Source organism: Borostomias antarcticus (genome assembly GCF_949987555.1).
Source record: "Borostomias antarcticus genome assembly, chromosome: 10".
NCBI classification, from domain to species: Eukaryota; Metazoa; Chordata; class Actinopteri; order Stomiiformes; family Stomiidae; genus Borostomias; species Borostomias antarcticus.
The window spans coordinates 14,075,210-14,096,872 of NC_140243.1; the positions used below are offsets into that span (position 1 = coordinate 14,075,210).

Sequence of the window (21,663 nt, forward strand, 5' to 3'; positions counted from 1 at the left end):
CACATTCTCTGCGCTACGATCGGATTGTTGCTGACGAATGACGACGACAATATTCTCGGCACCAACAACGATCGTAGCGCAGAGAATGTGAGCCGGAGAATAGCCAGTCTGCGCGCTGGCCTGTGCGCATGCGTGCTGGAGCAAGTGGGGAAAGGCGTGTAAAGATCATATTACAGAGGCTAAAGACCCCGTATTTGAAAACCACAACAATGCCTCGCGTTGAGGAATCTCAACTGTCGATTCATCCAATCTGATTGATGAAAACAACCGTTTAGCGGCCGAAAATAGATTTTTAGAAGCTGCATTCCCGTTGCCCCGATCACCGCCATTACATGGATATACTGGCTCGCGCTGGATTTTAAATTTCTTCTACAGGCCTCCGAACTACACCAAAGTGATCTTGGTGAGTCAAACTTCTTATAATATGTCGTAAATAAGGTCCAGGTTGTCAAAAACGAGCATTGCCCTTTAAGGTTAACTGTCTGCAGTGGAGTTACCTATGGACCTTTAGAAAGAACCCCAGTGGAAACTTCCATGTGTAGCCTCAGTCTCAAGGCAAAATGTTGGTGGAGGGAAGGGTGGTTTAGAAATATTACACAGGCCAACTTTGACAGCTTAAGTATGCTAAAATTCTGAATGGGATGTTTAAAATATGGTAACACTGGCGTATAATGTCCAACGTAGGGAGGGAATGAATGAGTTCTGGTGATAGAAAGTGACTCGTTTGACGGTTATACAGAGCAGTGGAGGTCTGCAGTCAAGGTTGAACCATGGAACTGGATCAGCCTCCGTCCAAATCTCCCCTTGCAGATTGTCTGGAATTGATTAGTAGTCCTGGCCCTTTTTTTGGCAGACCTGCTGCAACTGGATCCATTTACTTGTTAAACACCACAAAGGTTAGTGGTAACACTGAAATAGGAAGTCGAATTGTGATTGTTCTACTTTTCTCTTCTCTCTCTCTCTCTCTCTCTCCCTCTCTCTCTCTCTCTCTCTCTCTCTCTGCGTGTTTTTCGGGTCTTTTGTTAGTTGAGGTTAAGGAGGAGGAGAAGGCGAGCAGGCGGCAGTGTCAGGGGTTTCCGTGTTTATTTAAAGTGTTGTGATGACGATGGACAGAACAAGTCTATTTCTGACAAACGCCCAGATTCCATGTCATTAGTCCAGCTAGCCAGCGGCCGCTTGCATCCAAGCATGGACTCAAATTAATCTGATGCCTGGTTTTAATGAGGCCAGTTTTACAGCTGTTGGCTATGAAAGGGTTTCGCAGATATTTAGCTCCTTCTTTGCCCACAGGCAGGGTGCTGAAGTAGACCAGAAGTTGGAGTAATTGAGTTATTTTATGCAGAAGGACTTATGTAAAAACCTAGGCAGAGAAAATGTGACCCAGTGATTCGAGGCACCGGGATCTGTAATTGCATCCACATATCCTTTTGTCTAGACTTGAGTTTCCTACTAGAGGGTTTGAATTTAGCGTGCTATTTTCCTCTAGTCGTTTTTTTGATTTATAAAGTTAATATTGCTACTTCTGACTGATTTGTTGCTGGCAGTAGCCTGGTTTTTGCCATTGACCTCAGGACGGGTTGTCGTTTGACATGTTAAGTAAGTGTAGGAGACATGAGGAAGGCCATTTAGCGTCTGCCGAGACCTAGCACCATTGGCCAGCAGTAGCTAGTGGACAGTCTTTCTCTGCACCACAGCCCTGCTAATGCTGCTCGCCCTGGCAGTGCAAACGGTACAGTTGTGTGTGTTTGCTGGATGTAAAATCTGAGATCTTTCCACTTCACAATTGAGTCATTAGAAAGACCACACGGTCATTTCGCCTTTCCCGAAAAATCAATTTTACCCTGAGCCCGAGAGCGGGGGTCAATCCAAATGGCTTGGAATCTCCTAATGCTATCATATGGTAATGTTTAACAATGCATTTGTTTCAGCGCCGCCATGTTAAGAACGGGGCACTTCTGAGAAGGCCCCCTCCTCCACTAACCCATTCATCCTTAACCCCCCCTCACCTCCAGCAACACACACACACAAACACACGCGCATGACCCCTGTCCCGGCGTGTTGGGCTGCTGTAGAGACCCACAGGAGCCCCGCACAGCCTGAAATCGAAGGCTGAGGAGCCAGGCAGAGTGAGGGGTCGAAGGGAACGTGATCCTGGCTCCTTGAAGCAGCAGGGACAGGGATGATGTCAATAGCTCAGGCTCTATAGGTCTGGCCTCTCCTGTACCTCTCCCTTTCCTTCGCTCCTTCCATTCCTCCCTCTTCTTTCTCTCTCTCTCCTTCTCTAGCATCCTTCCCAATTTCAACACTCTACACTCCCTCCATTTCCTTCTCTTTCTCCACCCTCTCTCCCTCTCTTTTCCTGTGAAGTCTAGGTGGATCCAGTCCTGGCCCAAAGACAGACACACACACACACACACACACACAGATAAATACACACATCCTTCCCAGAAAAGCATTGCCAGGTTTCTTTCTCTGGATAAGATAAGATGGTTCTGGCCCATCTGGGCCGGGGCTGAGGACTCAGGTTTAGGGCTGGGGGCTGCTATAGGGGCGGTTAGGCTGGGGCTAAGGCTTGCCTAAGGCTCTCTGGGTATGGTTCTGTTCCTGTGGTATGCTGGTGGGAGCACCCCCCCCTCCCTTGGGGAAACGGGATCAGGCCTGTTTTGATCTCGTATCTGACTGGGTGCTTGATGGACATGTGCCCCCACTCTACCCCCTAACAGTCTAACAAATACCCATCAGCCCTCTGCAGCAATCCCTGGTTCTCAGCAGGTGAAATCCATGTATGTGTCTGTATTTGGCGCTGCTAGTTTAAATTCCTGGTGATGTTTGTAGACGCTCAGTGAAGCATGTGGAGACCGGGCTGTGTGGACAGACAATAACATCTTCAAGGAACAAACAAGCAACAAACAATCTCTACCGTTTAAGCCCCCCAGAGCTCTCCGGATCTTCTGGGAGTTAAATAGTTATCGCTCGCCATGCGTAGATTGTTTGATGTTTTAATGAGTCGGCTGTGACTGAGAGCTGTAATTATTATTCAAAGCACCATTTGCGCACTATGCATTAACAGCCAACGTAGACAACCTCTCTGCCCCGGGTCCTCGCTCTCTCCGGGCCGGCCCTGCGCTGGTCTCCATCTGAAACAGACGTACGTTCAGCTGCCACTTTATTAGGTACACCTGCTTGTTGACGCAAATATCTTTCCCCTCCAAACAGCGAATCATGTGGCTGCAACTCATTATACAGTATGTAGACATGGTGAAGAGGTTAACTTGCTGTTCGGGCCAAACATTAGAATGGGCAAGACGTGTAATATAAACGATTTTGACCGTGGTATGATCATTGGCGCCAGACGTGGTGGTTCTAGCATCTCAGGAACAGCCCTCCCAGGATTTCCCCACACTACAACAAAATAGTTTACAGAGAACGGTTGCGATAAACACAAGGGATCCTGTGAGCGGCAGTTCTGTGGGCAAAAACACCTTTTAAACCACCAGTGGCCAGACTTGGTCAAGCTGATAGAAAGGCCATGCTCAAATAACAACTGTTAACAATAGCGGTGTACAGAACGGCACCTTGTTGAATCCACGGCACAAATAATCCAGGCTGTCTTGGAGGCAAAAGCGGGTCCTATGTGGTACTAGATAGGTGTACCTAATAAAATGGCCGCTTGTTAGCCATCAAGGTCATGTTGTGTGACGGCGGGCACCACCTCTGCTTGTCAGGACCCAGATTATGATCCATCACAGCCGTCTCTCTCCACAGCCTCCCTCCCGGGGCTAAGCACGATCATCTGGCCGGTAGAACAGCGGGGGCGGGCTCATGTCTGGGTGAGTGACAGGTGGATGAGCCCTCTCCAGCCTGTAGGGATGCAGCTTGGGTGAGGCCTCCGTCCGCTGTGTCCAGAGGTGAATATGGGGGCAGGCAGAGGGCTCTGGAGCATCCACAACCATACGAGGAGAAAGCAGGTGAAAGCTGCATGAAGGGAACTTATTTGAGCCTCCATAAGGTGTTGAGACATGGTGTAAACCAGGGGTATGCAATTAAAATCCAAAGGTTCAAAGGTCCAGTTATAGAATATCATCTGAAGCAGTGGTCCGGAGGGGTGTAAATCCAATTGAAGCGATTGTTTTTGTGTCCTCAAATTCAGATGTTAATTTCACGTATTCCTTGCGTCGACTATTCCTATCAAATGTTTCCGTCTGTGCGATGCCCACGTTGTTGAGTAGGCTCTCCTATTCCCTTCGGTGATTCACAGATAATCCAGAATCTGTGATCCTAGTGCTTGTTTTGTTTTGCTGATGAATGAATGTGTAGGATTCTGGTGGATCCATTATGGCCATTTAGATTGTTTATTTTCTGTGCCTTCATTTTGGATTTGAGTGGGTGTTTGCTCATGCTTTGTGTTTGCTCGTAGTGACGCTTCCGCTTTTAATAATCCCCACGGTCTCGGAACATGAATGCCTGTGAATGAACATTTAAGTGTCTGTTAATTCTTTTTTAAAAGCTCTATTTTCGCTGTCTACTTTTCTTTTTTTGGAGCACGGCTTGTGAAAATACTTTCCTCTCCAACTGCTGTCTCGACCTCGTCTCGTTCCCACTTTGTGTGTGTGGCTAACTCGGAATGCATAGATTTGATTGGCTACTGTATGTATCATCTCCTGAGATTATTTACAACCCAGTCAGTGGTCAGTGAGTTCTGCGCTGCTCAACCTGTGCCGTAAACTGTGCCGGTTAAAACAGAAATGCTCCGTCAAAATGTAATAACTATCAATAATTTATCGGTTAGCCTATAGGTCTGGGTCTGGATAGGATGGCGTCTGTGTCCGGATTCGGACCGCGGTACGCCCATTAGTGACCCCTGGTGTAAACCAATGCAACTCGTTGATATGTCTTGGCTCCTATCCTCCTCTTCCTCTCCCTCCTCCTCCTTCTGCTATTCTTGCCCCTCCTCCCCTTCCTTCTATTTCTGCTCTTCCTTCTCCTTCTTCTGCTCTTCCTCCTCCTCCTCCTGCTCTTCTTCCACTTCTCTGCGTCCACCTCCTTCTGCTCCTCCTAGTAGTAGTAGTAGTAGTAGTAGTAGTAGTAGGTACTTGATTGATCCCTGGGGGGAAATAACACTCCTCCTCCTCCTCCATGGCCGGTGGTGAGGGTGCTGATGGCTCCTGCCCCGTCACGGTGAGGCCTGCCGGCCTGGCCGTTCTGCTGAGGTCACCCTGTTTATGATCTTGTTGTTGGGGTTTCTGTCTTAATGCCCCGTCCAGACACTGATGTCATCACAGGCCTCCCCCTGGGCCTGGCTCGGCTGCACTTACCACACACACACACGCACACACACACACACAGAACCAGCGGGTCAGAGAGAGGAGAGAATGTGTTTGTTCTAGAGAGGGGGGCAGCCAGGGTCGGGAGGTAAGGCAAACATCAGTCCCTATGAGGTTACCTCCAAATGGTCACATTTATGAGGAAGGAGGTCTTAAAGCGGTCAGGGGGGAGAGGTGATGGCTGAGTCGGCCCTGCTGGCTGCGCTGAGGGCTCCGGGGCCGGCCGGCAGCGCAACGCTGGAGCTAGGGGGCCGGCTGTGGGTGGGTGCTGCGTCAGGGGCTTGGGGCCGGGGCTAGGTTTGGGGCGGCTGGATCTCGGCCTGGGTCTGACCATAGCGTGAGAGGGTCCGTTCAGGACCTGGCTGACTCAGCCTCTGGCTCAACTCTGGGCCACCAAGCGGCCAGATTAATGAACACAGGAAGTCGTCATTAGTGGGGTGAAGTGCTTTTATACTAGCCTCATAACCCAGGGCTTCACACACGCACGCACACACGCATACACACACACACTCACTTAAATCTGTACCTATTTCGGCAAGCGGGTGTTTTACTAAGGTTTGCTCAAAGAAGAATGTGTGAGGTAACTGGCCTGTGGGATGAGAGGCTGTAGTAACTGTGGTTATGAGAGTGTGGCTGGAGAGGAGGTGGAGATATTTATAGGGTTCATATTAGATGGTTGGGGGGGGGATGTGGGGGGGGGGGTCTGGATAGGGATGTGGGGGTATCAAGGGGCGCTAGTTTGGTTGAAAGCAGCGAGCGAGGCCCAGCTGCACTGGTAAACGCTTTGGATCAAAGAACAGTCCCTCCCCCCCCACCCCCCCGCCATCTCCGCCTCTGTAGTGACACATCCACATCCCACTCTCTTTCAAAGGATGCCTCTCTCTCTCTCTCTCCGTCTCTCCCTCCATCCTCCTCTCTCTCCATCCTCCCTTTGCAACCTGGCTTTCATTTCGGGACAGTAGCGGGTCCTGGTGTGTCTGTCACGGCAGGCTTAGGACCGGGTGGGCGGGGGGGGGGGGGGGTCTTTGTGTGTAAGGGAGTGGGGGGTACTGCGGGGTAGGTCAGTGGACATCAAAGACAGAAGTGGCCACAGAGCAGAGAGAACAGAACGGGGAGTCCCAGCTCTAATTGCCCGGGTCTGGGGAGTCTCTAAACCGTACTCTCTCCTTCACGCACGGCCGTTCCTTCCCGAATCCCGACGGCTGCTTTTTAACTCTTCGCGACGTCCCCCTTTCTGCCCCGAGGAACAAACGATCTATCAACACCGTCCCGACGTCACGTAACGGAGCCCCTGAATCGGCCTAGCTCCGCAAAAACACTCTTTTTTTTTTTTTTTTTTTTTTGGACCCGAGGATGCGTTCACAGGAATTTCGATTTGAGCTGCTTGTAATTGCTCTCTGCCACAGCCCACAGCTGTGTGTTCTATGCTGCTTAGCTTGTCTGAAACGTGTCTCCCCCTCCCCACAGCATGCTGGCAGACAAGCTGAACATGACTCCAGAGGAGGCCGAGAGATGGATCGTCAACCTCATCCGCAACGCACGGCTGGACGCCAAGATAGACTCCAAACTGGTACGTCCCCCCTCGTCGCCTGCCTCCGCGGCTCCACCGACGAATCCTCCAGAACCTCCCTGACACGTAGCAGGGGGGCGAGCGACGGCGCGAGGCCACACGCGCCCCCCCCCCCACAAGAGGGGAGAGGATGGGGTGTAGGTGCGCTGTTATCACCCCCCCACCCCTCGGGTTGTAATCGGAGGTTAAGCTGTGTGAGGTAACCGCAGCCCCTCGGGCCCTCCCGGCTCCCGGTTCTCCTGTATGAGGTAACCCAACAGTCCCTCTGCCCCTCCAGCTCCTGGTTCTCCTCCTCCTCTCCTCCATGCTCCCCCTGTCCCAGCGCAGAGCTCCCTGTAATCAGCTAACCATCCCTGCTGAATGACATAGAATTACCTCCTCGCTCCCCGAGAGCCAGACCAGATACTCCACATGTGGCCCAGGGGGGGCTGCCTGGTTGGTGCTGACGGCGTGGTGTGTCAGTGACGACCACCTGTGATTAGACGGCCTGTCTGTCAGAACCGACTTGATTGGACGGCCTCCCCCCCCCCCCCCCCCCCCTCCCCGTGAGACCTAATGTGATTGGATGGTCTCTCTGGGAAGATCCAGTGTGATTTGGTGTCCCCTCTCTCTCTCCGGTTGCCAGGGTCACGTGGTGATGGGCAACAACGCGGTGTCCCCGTACCAGCAGGTGATCGAGAAGACCAAGAGCCTGTCCTTCAGGAGCCAGATGCTGGCCATGAACATCGAGAAGAAGATGAGCCACAGCAACAGGAACGAGGTGGGCATGCAACTCCCTCCTCTCTTCTCCTCCTCCGCCCCGCTCCTCCTCCCTCCACCTCCCTTCTCCTCCTTCACCCCTCTCCTCCTCCCTCCACCTCCCCTCTCCTCCTCCCTTCATCTCCCCTCTCTTCCCCTCTCCTCCTCCCTCCACCTCCCTTCTCCTCCTTCACCCCTCTCCTCCTCCCTCCACCTCCCCTCTCCTCCTCCCTCCATCTCCCCTCTCTTCCCCTCTCCTCCTCCCTCCACCTCCCCTCTCCTCCTCCACTCCTCTGCCCCTCTCCTCCTCCCTCCACCTCGATCACCCTCCTCCCCTCTCTGCGCTCCCCTTCCCAAGCCTCTCCTCCCGTGTCTCCTCCCCGAGTGTCATCCCCAAAGTTCAAAGCCTCCGAAACGACGGTCCAGAGAACAGACCAGAGGAATGTCGGGGAAAAAACCATGAACAGAAAGCTCTCTTTACACGGCATCGGGCAGTAAGAGCAGGTTTACCAGAGCAGAGGGCTTTCATCCTGCCCCGTTCTTCAAACAGAGCCTTAATGACAAGGTAGACCCAGCGTGGCCGTAAAGAGAGGCGAGGTGACTCAGTCAGGCCGCGTAAATAAGCAAGGTGGCTTCTCACAGCAGCCACGGGTGAACATTAATCACACAGAGCTGGAGTTCCCTGCACTTACGACCCCCCTCCCCGACCCCCCCCCCCCCCGATCACCCAGCCCCCAGGTGTTGGGCTCGAGGGTGGGAGTGCATGCGTTTTGATCCTGACCCCATGTGCGTCTGAGTGGCATGCAGATCGTGTTTGAAGAGGAGGGCTTTGCGCCCGGAAAGGTCGCTCCGAGGTGGAAAAAAGTATGTGTTCCTGGATCTAGTGTGCTGGGTTCTATCCTTCCAATTTACTCGCACTTATGTCCGGCACCTCGAGCCGTATCGCGTTCGGATGTGTGCACCATCTTAAACCTTTTCGGTGTTCAGACGGTGTCACTACAACCGGGAAGGATCACGCTCCCCACCGGTCCACGCAACCCCTCGGCCCCCTCTCCCCACTCTCCTCCTCCCCCCTCAACGCTCTCCCCTCAACACACTAGGGCTGGCTATCGAGTCGAATTTCAAGAATCGATTTGATTCCAATTCACAAGGTTTGGAATCGATTATCTCGATTCGATTCAATATCGATTCGGTTAGTGTTACTAAAACCTTTTATTTTTTATTTTTTAGTTGTAACCTTAATTACATGACTGCCAAGTTATGCAACACATCAATACTAGGGCTGGGTATCGATACTGATTTCCGAAAATGAATGAATGAATGAATCATTGAATAAATTAATGAACTATTCATTCCTTCATTTATTCATTCATTCATTAAATAAAAGATCGATTTTGGGATTCATTAATCGATTCTAAATCATTTGATTCAGAATCGATTCGGAATTGATGAATCGATTTTTTAAACCCAGCCCTACAACACACCCCTGTCCCACCCTCTCTCCCCCCCCCCCCCCTCCACGCTGTCCCACCTCCACCCCCCCCACCTCCCCACTCTCCCTACTCCTTGAAGTAAGGAGAGAAGGTCATGACTGTAAAACAGTAAAACAAAGGCAAACCGAATTTTAAACATTTAAATGTGTCACCCCCCCCTCCTCCCTTCACCTCACAACCGTCCCCTCCACACACACACTACACGCCAAAGCCCAGGATAGGGAGTTATGATGTGAGAATTAAATGTCCCCCTTTAGAGTCCCAGCTCTGAGTAGGTATCTTTTGATGTGTGTCACCCCCCCCATCTTCTGAATATCTAGGGGTGGGTGGGGGGCGCACAACCGTAACTCTGTCCAATAAATGTATAGTCCCCTAATTAAGGAATATTTGTAATTATACAAGAGAGGCTGCAAACCAGTCCCAGAGAGCAGCTGTCCCTGGGGCTACAAATCACTGGGGGGGGGGGGGGAGAGAGGGGGGGGGGAGAGAGGGAGAGGGAGAGAGACTGGCATCGGAGTGGGGAGCCTACGCAGGAATATATGAGCACGGTTGTCTCCCTCCCTCGACATTCACAAGCTCACACCTACAGGCCTGCGTTAACTTACATCCCACCATCAACCAGACGCTGGTCTCACCTTCCCTGTCCTCCTCTCTTCTAGACACCCAACTGGGCAGCCCAGGACTCTGGATTCTAAAGATGCGGAGGGGATCAGAAGAGGGATTTTTATTCCAGCATCTAGGCAGCATTCCCATCTCAGTTAACATCCTGTTTTTTTCTACTTGTCCTCCAAGAAGCAGAAAGGTTTTTTCCCCCCGTTTTTTTTTTTTTTTTTCACTTGGTTCAAGTCATCGGTGATTCAATAAAAAACACATTTGAAAACCATTTTTACCCATGATCGCTTTATTTCTGGACATTACAAATGGCGGTTGGGGTTTGAGTGGTCTTTTTTGTGTATTGGTAATAGTTGATGATGTTTTAATGGATGTGTTGAGTCAGAGTGGGCAGGGTAGGCCGGGCTGCTGTGGTGGAGCTGTAACGCTGAGCAACTGTTTAGTCTGCCAGTCAACTGCTGACCAGGTCACTAAAGGGTGGGGGGGGGGGGGGGTGGAGGTAGGAGAACACACTGAGGAAGAGGAGGTGAGTTTTAAGGCTGAGGGGCTGTTTAGTCTGCTGGCTGACCAGGTCACTGACCGGGAGGAGAGGTGGGCTGACTGACGGTCAGATGAGTGGTGGGGACGAGGCAGGGAGGGGTGGGTGGTCAGAGGCAGGTGGCTGGCTGAGCCTGGCGGTCAAGACGGCCGGTCATCTTGCTCTTGAGAGCAACCAGTATCTAGACGGACGCAAGCAATCGAATGTCCTGCTCACCCTTCCTCTCTTTCTCTCTCTCGTGCTCTCTCTCTCGCTCTCTCTCTCTCTCTCTCTCTCTCTCTCTCTGTCTGTCTGTCTCGCTCTCTCTCTCTCTCTGTCTGTCTCGCTCTGTCTCTCTCTCTTTCCCTGCTCTCAACTGCATGTGTGGGAGAGGAGAGGAATCGCTATAACACCCAGGGCTCTGAGCCAGATCGGGGGGGGGGGCAGGGGGCAGGACTACCATACAGGACTACCATATTGGACTAAGGAGAGAGGGTAGGAGGCGGTCAAGTGATCGGTTTACCCTGTGCCATATGACACACAATGAAAGTGAAGGTCTGGTAATCCGTCATCACATTCAGCCACCACTGTGTCCACCCTGCTGCCGTTCTAGCCCGACGGCCAGACCAACGCCAGGCTGGTGGCTAGCGGCCGTCCGACCACGCAGTCTGTCACGCCCCCTGGAGAAATAAATAAACAACGCCGGGCGAAAGGTCACCCATCGGTTTTGGCATGGAAACCTCCACGGTCTTTATTTTGTTATTTATTTATTTTTGTAACATATTGTGAGGTTTCCCCCCACAAAAGGTTTGCAAGCAGTTCCAGTGATGAAATGGAAAACTTGCATTGTGTGTTTTTTTATTTTTTATTGCTTGAGCCTGAGGTTAAAGCTGTCCCTCTCTCTTTCCCTCTGGTTTTGTCTAGAAGCAGAGTAACAACAGAATGTGTAAAGTTAAATTCACTCGGGTCAGAATGGGAGCTCTGTGGCTTCCTCAGTGGGGGGTGAAGGGCAGTCTACAATATTTGCTTCTTGTGCATCTACTGTTTTAGTGTGGGTTCAGACTACACTCTTATTTGCTCTATGGATACAAACTTTTATATTGCACATCAGACTGCTTCTATAGGTCCTACTGTATCATGTTGACACCTGTAGTACTTTGGTTAATGTCACAATTCTCTCCAGCATCTCACTTGCATTATGGCCTCTCCCTGTCCGCTGCTCCTTGTCAGGTAGGGGGAGGAGCCCTGGTCACTAATGGAGTGCACCTGTGACCGGTTGCCTTGCTGGTCTTATATAAGCTGGGCCTTTCCATGTTCTCTCTCTCTCCGTCTCTTTCCTTGCATCTTACATATCCACTATGTATCAACACCCCACATATCCACTGACCACCCATCTATGCCCTACACCACTGATTATATTGATACTGACTACCACATCCTACTGTTACTTTGTGTACTTTTAATTAATAAATATGTTGTTCTTAAACCCATGACTGGTATACATGTTTGTCACTTCCCATGAGTCGGGGTGTGACACTTGGCGTTGTATGTTTTTGACATTGACATCTGTGTCCTCATATATGCCCAACACAGTCACAAAAATAATTTCCCAGTATAAATAAAAGATTAAGTGCCACACCTAGTGGTCGTTTGGAGTAGAGCTTCACAACTCATCGAACTCTGTCTGATTGGAAGAAGGATGATTCAGAGGTGATTAAGCCTATTACAACCATAGATCACAACCCCATGCAAAACAATGACGCAGTTAGGTCTGCTTTTATTCTCTAAATATTCCTGCTGACACCTTTGAACATGATGAGGCCTATGTTATTAATTCACCTCCAGATATTTGTAAATGTGAGCGTCGGCTTGTTGGACAGCTGAAATACAGCCAAGCTGTTCATATGAGAAGCAGACCATCGTCGAACACTCTGTAGGCTATTCCCGCAACGAGGTAAATCATATCGGACGGGGAAGTCCAATCGTGATTAGGCTCCAGTCAAGTGTTCTGTGATGTCAATGTCATGTGCCAGTTGGTGTCTAATCTTTGATCAACACACTTAAGAACACTAATGGGCTCCTAAGACTGAAGACTTCCATCTTGGAACTGGACTCATTTTGAATTGGCCTATCAATGCAATCTGTAAATGTGATGTAATGTGAACCCGGCTAATTAATGGAAGTCGTTGTTTTGAAAATTGTGCTCATCTTTCAAGAATAAAACCTAAAAATGACTAGAAACAGACTGTTTTTAACAACTTATGTCTCATCATTTATCTTTAAAAAAAAAACAAAAAAAAACGCAAGAACAGATTTATTATTAGGCTGTTATTATTATTGTTATTATTATTAAAGTCTCATCATTTAGATGGGGAGTGGAGAGCACGTCAGTGATTAGTGAACCATCGTCATGCACTGTTCTTATGGAGAAAAAAATAGGGAGTGTTGCACTGTGTCAGGGCCTGGAGTTGAATCTTTCCGAGTGGCTTGTTATTCCATGAATCAATAACGGACTTTTAATTTACAATCAGAATGCCTCGCATTCTCCTCAGACTGCTACACCAGCTGAGTTGTTTGTTTTTTAACCTTATTCGCTGTTCTTAATTTCACCCTCAAATCACGGGCAGTAGTCTTGGCTATATCTATGATTCATCTTAAACATGTGCTGTAGGACCCGGGGGGAGCCTCCATGTAGCCGTGACTCTGGCAATACAATGTGTCATCTTCAAAATAAAGATCACTCTGGCCACGAGTCTAAATTTGAGCAGCGCCACACATCGAGAAATCTCCACGTGACGAGAGCAGCTATATGAGAAAGCAGCAAAGCATCAGGACCAGTAGACTAGTAGCCCCCCGCTTAACCTTCGCTTAGCACAGTGCAACACTACAGTTCTACTGGCTTTCATACCCCACCTTCAAATCCAAAGAACTGTGGAAGAGTTCGCGAACAGATCGGAACACGCTTTTCTGATAAACCACAGGTATACGGAATAAGTTCAGCTCGGCCAGCGTCAGCAGAAGAAAGACTACCTCGCCGCTTTTCTCGGACCGCGGTTCTCTGAAGAATAACTTTTCACACCGAGAGTGATGCTGGATGCCTCTATCACACTCTGGCATTCTGAAGGAACCTAAGTTAACGGGAGCGGATTTAGACTTCCATTCATGCAGGTAGGTTAGTCTATATTGAACATTACACTCAGCATCTTTACGCTGAATTCAGTCGGAGACAGTGATTTGAGACGCGCTATAGCCACGCCGTTTTAGAGAAATTTCATGTTGATCCTGTTGATAAGAATTAAATCATAAATTGACACGTGGGCAGAATACATGGTTTATCTTGGTGTTGTTCATTGTTTTATCGTAGGCCCTATTTACACACAGTAGACCCCATCTCAGCGGCTAAAGCTTTCAGGGGACAGATGTTGATCTCGTTACATTGTTATCACCATAACCTCCATTATCATTCTCTCCCCTCAGCTCTCAAAGGGACTCTTGTTTTTGAAGGATCCGTGCACTTCTTCATAAAATGGTACTATCCGGCGGTGAGATGCTACCGCTGCTCGTCTGATGTGTGACACATTGGAATCATTCAAGAAACTGGAGGACACCGAAGCAGACAATCCATCCCGAGTACCGTCGGCGTTTCTTATTCGAGTCGAAACAGCAGACCAGCCGCCCAGATGCAGTTTCGACTATTCTCATTAGCTCTAATCGTGTTGAACTGTATGGAGTACAGCAACTGTCAAACGCAGTCGCAGCGCTGGAGAAGAAACAAGAGAGGTAAGACTATTACTGGCTTCTAGCATCCTTCTCCGTGGGAAAGTTAAACGGGATAAGTTATGGATAGTTTTCTGGTCCCCCAGAACTCAGAGTAATTAAAGGCCTTTAATATTAAGATTAGAAGTGGACTACTCACATTGAGATGTTTTGCTCACCCTTGACAAATAGGTCAGAGTCAATATTAAGAATTGTTATAATCCTAACTACATCATCAAGGCTTTTGAGTGTAATAACCATGACGCACTGACAGGTAGCTCACATATAGATGGACACCATTATCCCCGACCTGAGTAGCTATTCCTGTACACCACAGACGATTACTGCAGATGTTGCTTCTGATAGTCTGTACATGGGACTATTTATAGAATATTTAAAGTGATAGATATCTGGTAAGAGCTCTCAAGTAGGCTAAGACCCGGTGATGCTGCGGTGCCAAGAGTGTCGTTTTTAACCTCCTGTGTTGTCTGTCCATCAGGCGCATTTGATTTGTTCAAATGAGAAAACTGTGCTCTATCTCAAATTCACGATAGGCTTAATTGAGTAATTTGTAGCTTAATTTATAAACTTTAATATGCAGCTTTACATTTTGATTACGTGCTTATTTCATAGAGAAGAGGCCTGTGCGTAAAAAGTGGCGTAAAAATGTATCTTGAATGAGACTTGTCCTGGTTTCAGTTGTATGCAATAGTAATAGGTTAGGCTAACAACGTTTTATACATTTTGTCAAATAGGCTGCTCACGTTTGTCAGCGCGTCAATGTGTCGGGCAATCACTGCCAACAAAGGGCGCACTGTTTCTTTAATTAAATGTGGAACTGCTTAGTGTGTCGACGGGACGGTAAAGCGCTCGTACTAGTGCGGCTCTCGCTGTCGTGGAGCGCGGCGGCTTAGGGCAGATAGTGGGAGAGCCTGTGTAATGAATAGATGCGGAGCTCCTTCCCCTGTCATGTGAATTGGCCCTCTCCAACCCCTAAGCTGGTTTTAATTGATCTCATAACCACAGAGTTATCTTTGAACAGTTGGTACCCGCATAACAATCGCCCCTGGGGAAGCGCGGGGATTTACCCCCCTGGGTAAATACGGGGAGCGATGATGAATGAGCTCACGGTGGGACCAGTTGGCCGGCTGTTGCAGTCCCCCTCCCCTGTTGCAGTCCCCCTCCCCTGCAGCCGCGACACAATCACAGTCCTTTGAGTTAGCGGCAAGAGACGACTAGCCTACAACACGGAAAGTGTGAATTAATATTCTTATCAGTCTCACGGTTACCTAATTTAGAACGGGAGGCACATACAGCGCAAGGGGGAGTGCAGGATACAGTCAGAGGGGTTCTCCTTTAAATTTTCGGGGGCTTGTAAATTGTAAAGCAATCACAGATTTAATCACATGCACGGCATGCCACGGGGAGCCTCGGCGCTGGGAGCCCTCCGCTGCCCATCTGCAAATAATCAGGCAATCACCGCGGGGCACTGGCACACGCGCACGTTTCTGTGCTCTTCAGTTTTTTCTTTAAGGGTTGTGATCTCAGATACTCCGTAATATAATGTTCTTATGGTATCTACGTTTTTGGCACAGTTCAACTGGTTCAGTGTTGGAGTTTAGGTTAGAGGGAGAGAGGCAAATAGTTGGCATAGGTGTGTGTGTTTGATATAGGTAAATGCTTTTGGCTTGTGGGTATGTTATTCTTTGAATAATTGTGTGTGCGTGTGTGCGTGTGTGTGTTCTGGGAAGAGAGAGAGAAAGGGAAGGGAGGGATGGATGGGGGAGGTGAGAGCAGAAGGTTAACTCACACATTTGACCCTGAGCGCAGCATTAGGCTTAGCTGTTCACATATTACCCTCTGTAAGCTCTCTGAACTTTCCTAGCGGGGAGCCTCAGTCTCCACAGCCCAGCCCACAGACTTCCAGCCCCGGTCCCCACAACCCAGACCCCAGACTCCCAGCCCTGGGTCCCCACGGCCCAGCCCCCCAGCCCACAGACTCCCAGCCCTGGGTCCCCACGGCCCAGCCCCCCTGCCCACAGACTCCCAGCCCTGGGTCCCCACGGCCCAGCCCCACAGCCCACAGACTCCCAGCCCTGGGTCCCCACGGCCCAGCTCCCCAGCCCACAGACCTCCAGCCCCACGGACCAGCTCCAAGCCTCCCAGCCCTCAGACTTCCAGCCCCGGTCCCCACGGGGCCCAGCCCCCAGCCCTCAGACTCCCAGCCCTGGTTCCCCACGGCCCAGCCAGACCCCAGCCTCCCAGCCTTGGGGGGTGTTGCAGGTATCGCGGGGCGGCAGACAGAGCGACAGGTAGTGCGGGGCGGCAGACAGCCAAGACTTCCAGTATCTATCAGGCTTATTTATCGCCGTTCAATACGCTCACACACACACACACACACACACACACACACACACACACACACACACACACACACACACTTGGCGGTTTTCAGTGCCCTCAGGGAAGACGTTATATATACTGTACAGGCTGTCTGGCACTTCGACAGCATAGCACACAGTTCTCTCTCTAGACTACTCCACACCATGTCAACTCCCTGCTCTCTTCCATAGGCATGCACATTTTATACCTAAAAAAATACCCTGTGTTTAGATAACAAATGTCTTTACCTGAAAGGTATTTGTTGGCCGGGGAAAGTCAAAGCATTCGGCATTTCTATTCATGGCTGGACTACCTAGGGAAGGACTGGATCGTTCCGTTATAATGAGGGGTAGGGCTGCAGGGGTCCACTGGGTCCTGTGAGAGAAAGGTTGGATATGGGATCTGTGTGGGTTTTGGGCCGATCCTGATCTCGTCTTGCAGGGATACGGTTGGAGTAAAGCCTGCGGTGTACTTGCTGTTTAGCAAAGCATACATATAGTCACGCACGTGTTTTGCGGCACGTTCATTCCTGTGTACCTGCACATCCAACCGCAGCCGACGCTCCCGATGAATTCACACATAGGTGAACGTACACATAGTTAAAAGCTACCGGGCCTTAGGCTGGCATGCTTGTCGGACCCGGGCCTTAGGCTGGCATGCTTGTCGGACCCGGGCCTTAGGCTGGCATGCTTGTCAGACCCGGGCCTTAGGCTGGCATGCTTGTCAGACCCGGGCCTTAGGCTGGCACGCTTGTCAGAACCGCCCAGTCCCTGCCTCAATCCTCCTCACTGCCTGTCCTCATCTATAAAGCAGATGAAGAAACATATTAAATTAACACCTCCACACACACCCTCCACCACCACAACACCCCCACCCCCCTCCTCACCTGCTAAATCAAGGGAGGCCATGCTGGCGTCTTGAATAACATCATAGCTACAATCTACAGTAGATTATTACCCCTCAGTATGACATCACAGATGCACTCTTGTATTTTGGATTTCTGTATATTATTTATCAATTGTAAATTTGTATCTAGTATAGCTTGTGTTACTTTGCTACTTACAGTAGCAAATTAAGTGCAATTTTCCTAAGGGGATCAATAAAATACCTACTACTACTACTACTACTACTACTACTACTACTACTACTACTGCTACTGCTACTACAACTTCTACTACTACTACTACTACTACTACTACTAGATTATTACCCCTCAGTATGACATCATAGCTAAACTCTGGATTACTCTGTATAGCACCATAGCTACACTCTGAAATATTACTCTGCAATAAAATCATAGCTACACTCTGGAATATTACTCCTTAGTATGACAGAGCTAGGCTTATTGCTACTCAGTGTGATTCTGTGGATGATGATGCCACCTGCTGACTGTATGAGACCTTGGATCAAGACCAGGCAGTCTATTCAGGAAGGAGGGAGGAGGAGGTGGATAGGAGGAGGGAAGGGAGAGAGTAGGGGAGAGGGACAGAAGATGGAGGGAGGGAGGAGGGAGAGAGGAGGAGAGATGGAGGGAGAAAGGAGGAGGGAGGGAGAGAGGAGCATCGTGGCTCAGTGGGAGACTTATGGAGTTGCCAGTATACTAGAAACAGAAAGCGCCACCACATTAAACCATGAACCCTCAGGTGTCTGTGTGTTGCTGGATGTTGTCTAATCATTTTGCAGAACTGTTTGTGGGTGAGCTATGGATTTGTACTGTTGTAAACGAGAGGAAGAGGCGTCATGAATTTTAAGATTTTCAAAGGGTTCATTCATGATTACAATTTAATAAATCAGAATGCTTATACTGTGTTTAGTCCATATTAGAGGTTGTGAAGTCGGGAGCAGAGAGAACTGGAGCTGGTCAGATCAGTGTTTGTCTGAGAGAGTTAGAGCAAACGGCAACTACCTGTATGAGTATATAGCTACTATTGAATCAGTAATTCCTGAGTGGGTGTGGTACCACGGCTTGTTCTGCTGTTATAGGGACGAGACGCAGCCGAGTGTCGTGGATCAGCATAGCCCATGGTATACCATATATACAGCACCTGATACCACAACCCTCGATGTTTTGGTATACTGTACATGTAGACTTTTTCAGTGTCTATACAGTAGATTGATTTCAGTGAAACAGTTCCTAAAACTATCACGTACAGATACGACCCAGTCCCTAGTAACCGTAACGGTTCAGAGCTTCAGGTGCCGACAAATCGACTCTCCAACATAGGTGGATAGCCATGAATGAATTAAAGTTCAAACTGCCAACAAACTGCTAGCCATTTTTCCAAATAAATGTGACTCTTGTTTGATACTTTTTTGGGCTGCTTCGCACCAGATCATGGTCAGTCACCGAGTCAGGAGTGACCGTCTCAGCTAGTGCATCACTCACTGGTGCGACGTCAGAAAGCGATTGGAAACATTGTAGCAAGGGGCATCCTAGAATGCCAACACAGAACGTTTACACTGTATCTGATGAGTTTGTGGGGATTCTGCTGGTCTCTTGGAAACGCGGCCACATTATCACACAGGAGTAGAATGCCAGCTATTTCGCTAACATGTGGCATAGTAATTGAAACCGAGCTGTAACGAGGCCCTGATGGTATATCAGGAATATCCAAACAATAAGATTGTGAGGTCGGAACTACCCGTTGTATAGTATGTGTTTGAGTAAAGTAGGCTACCCGTACCCACCTACCGCACAACTACTCCCTCTCTCTCTTTCTGACACACACACACACACACACACACACACACACACACACACACACACACACACACACACACACACACACACATACACAACATGAGTTATGGAAAGCAGGGTTTTGCTGAAAGCGCCGGCGGGTTCCGAGTGTGGTGCCTTTGTGTGTGTGTGTGTGTGTGTGTGTGTGTGTGTGTGTGTGTGTGTGTGTCTAAGTGCTAATGTTGGATCCCACAGGATGAAGTGTCTGAAAGGCGTGGAGAACATCCAAGAGGCTGCTCCTGAATCAGCCTCACCACCCTGCCCTCGGAAAAAATGAAAAAGTGCCCCAGATGCCATGTTTTTTAACAAGGCCTTTCACATGATGCCACACTAATCCCTGGGATGGGAGCCCTGAATCCTACCGTGTGTGTGTGTGTGTGTGTGTGTGTGTGTGCGTGCACGCACATGCACGCGCATATGTGTGTTGGTGTGTGTGTGTGTGTGTGTGTGAGAGAGTGTGTGTGTAGGCGTGTGTGTGAGAGAATGTGTGTGTCAGCGTGTGCAAGTCTCTCCTGGCTGCTCGTGAGGAAGCCTCTATGGTGTGCATCGGGCCGTTTCCACGCCAACCGGCCCGCGGAACGATCACTTTACGGAAACGCTGAAAAGCGATCTGAGGTCGCTGGCGGGGAATAGCAGAAGCCCCTGTCCTCTGGGGGGCTCTGCCACCAGCCAGGGGCTTTTAGGGATGAGAGGGGGTGGCCGGGGGGGGGGGGGTGGACATATTTAAGCAGATCAGCTGAAGAAGCCTGATTGTGAACAGCATCACCTGAGAAGGATTACCGCAAGCCTAACCCTGACCTGGGCCTTCCTCCACCCTGAGGAACTGGGCTCCCTTTCTCTCCCAGGCCCCGGCAGCCAAGCCATTAGTGTGTGTGTGTGTGTGTGCGTGCGTGTGTGTGTGTGTGCTTGCTTGTCTGTGTGTCTGTGCTTGTTATGTGTGTCATAATATATACATATTATTACGAAAAGTAATAATTGCGATTATTTTGCCTGATATTGTAATTGCAATTGTGAAGTGTGATACACTGCATAGTATCTTGGCTTCAAGGTCCACGGACACAGATGTGTGCACCTCAAACATCTCAGATGGAGGTAAACACAACGTTCATTTCAGACCAGTCATAATTTTAAAAAGGATAAATTCATAGTCAATAAAGTTTTGGTGGAAAAAGCAATACTTTTATTCCGCACCTCAAACAAAGGTTTGTGAATGTTTTTATTGATGTATTTTTTTATGATTAGTCTACATCGAAATCTTGACTATTGCACCTTGAACGATAGCTGAGCTCCCAGAACACAAAGTACTGTAGAAGATTCATCTTGGAAGTAGGCTACTTGTAGAGGTCGTCTGATTTTTCAAGACCGATACAGATTCCGATATTTTGGGAAGGCCGATATCAACAAATTTCTTCTTCTCTCTCTGTCAAAGATTCTGATATTTTTAATTAATTTAGCAAACTCTGCACCTAAAAGGCATCTGATTCCACTGCCTACTTTTTTTTCTTCATAATAGGCATACTAGGTATTGTTTACCCTATTTTACATTTCAAGCATTTTAAGCACTCTTACTAACTAAGAGTCCTAATTGCAATATTGGTGATCCCAATATCCTGATAAGGTATAAAATGCAAATATCGGTCTGATATATTGGTCGTCGATCCGATATATCAGATTATCTCTCGGAAGTAGCACTAATAATGATGGAGTTGACGAGTTGTCTAACTACATGGCTGCTGATAGTTGTATTTTTAGGTTTTGCCATCCACCGTAGAAACAGAACCTAATAAGATAGCTAATTTTAGCAATATATCTACTCTAGCTAGTAGTACTGTACTTACAGTAGGCTACCTAGAATAGCCTACCTAAGTTAGTAGTTAGCACAATGATCATGTCAACTTTCCCAGGTTCCCAGAGCTTTTGGGACACTTTCTATCTATTCTATTCTCTATAAAAAAAATTCTGAAAGGTTAAAATTAATAGGTCAAAATTATGAAACACCATTTGTCACACTTGGTTCATAGTCAACCGTACGACAGTATCAACCGACAATTCAATTGCCGACACTGTCATTATCTTTCAACCTGAGTAAAGTTGCTCACAGCGCATTCAAGGGAATGCCTGTGATTCGTCAGACAGCGTGAGATCCTGTGATTTGTCAGCACGCCCCAACACACTCAATTTCTGTGATTTGTAGTGCTCAGAAGCTGAGGAGACCTATTTAAAACCAGAATAGTGTTTAATACACAATTAATAGTGCAGCCCTAATACGTATATTGTTTCAGCAAATAAAAATAGTGATAACAGTGTCATAAATTATGTGCGGAATGGTTCTACTGTATGTAGAACCTTTCATAAAATGTTTCGATCTGGGACCAAAAAAGTTTCTTAAGGAGTTGTTCAGAGTGATTTCCCACAGGGACAGCTGAAGAAGCCAATAACAGGTGACTGTAGTGGACTGATACGTACGCCGTTGGCTTGTGTGATCGGTCTTTCAGAACGGCGTTTAGCTAGTGTGAATGGCCCTTCAGAAT

General features: G+C 48.7%; 2 protein-coding genes across 4 annotated transcripts in view; both read left to right on the top strand.

Annotated features, from left to right (window-relative positions):
• The window catches only part of eif3ea (eukaryotic translation initiation factor 3, subunit E, a), a 35,281-nt gene extending 25,318 nt beyond the window's left edge, over positions 1-9,963 (top strand). The window contains exons 11-13 of the mRNA XM_084444213.1: positions 6,792-6,894; positions 7,520-7,654; positions 9,785-9,963. Coding sequence (XP_084300339.1) covers positions 6,792-6,894; positions 7,520-7,654; positions 9,785-9,820 — 274 coding nt within the window. The 3' untranslated portion in view covers positions 9,821-9,963. The remainder of the gene's footprint in view (positions 1-6,791; positions 6,895-7,519; positions 7,655-9,784) is intronic.
• A 3,971-nt stretch (positions 9,964-13,934) lies between these two features.
• The window catches only part of rspo2 (R-spondin 2), a gene marked incomplete at both ends in the record, with an annotated part of 70,909 nt that continues 63,180 nt past the window's right edge, over positions 13,935-21,663 (top strand). For all 3 annotated transcript variants that reach the window (XM_084444936.1, XM_084444937.1, XM_084444938.1), the window contains one exon: positions 13,935-14,034. In XM_084444936.1, coding sequence (XP_084301062.1) covers positions 13,935-14,034 — 100 coding nt within the window. The remainder of the gene's footprint in view (positions 14,035-21,663) is intronic.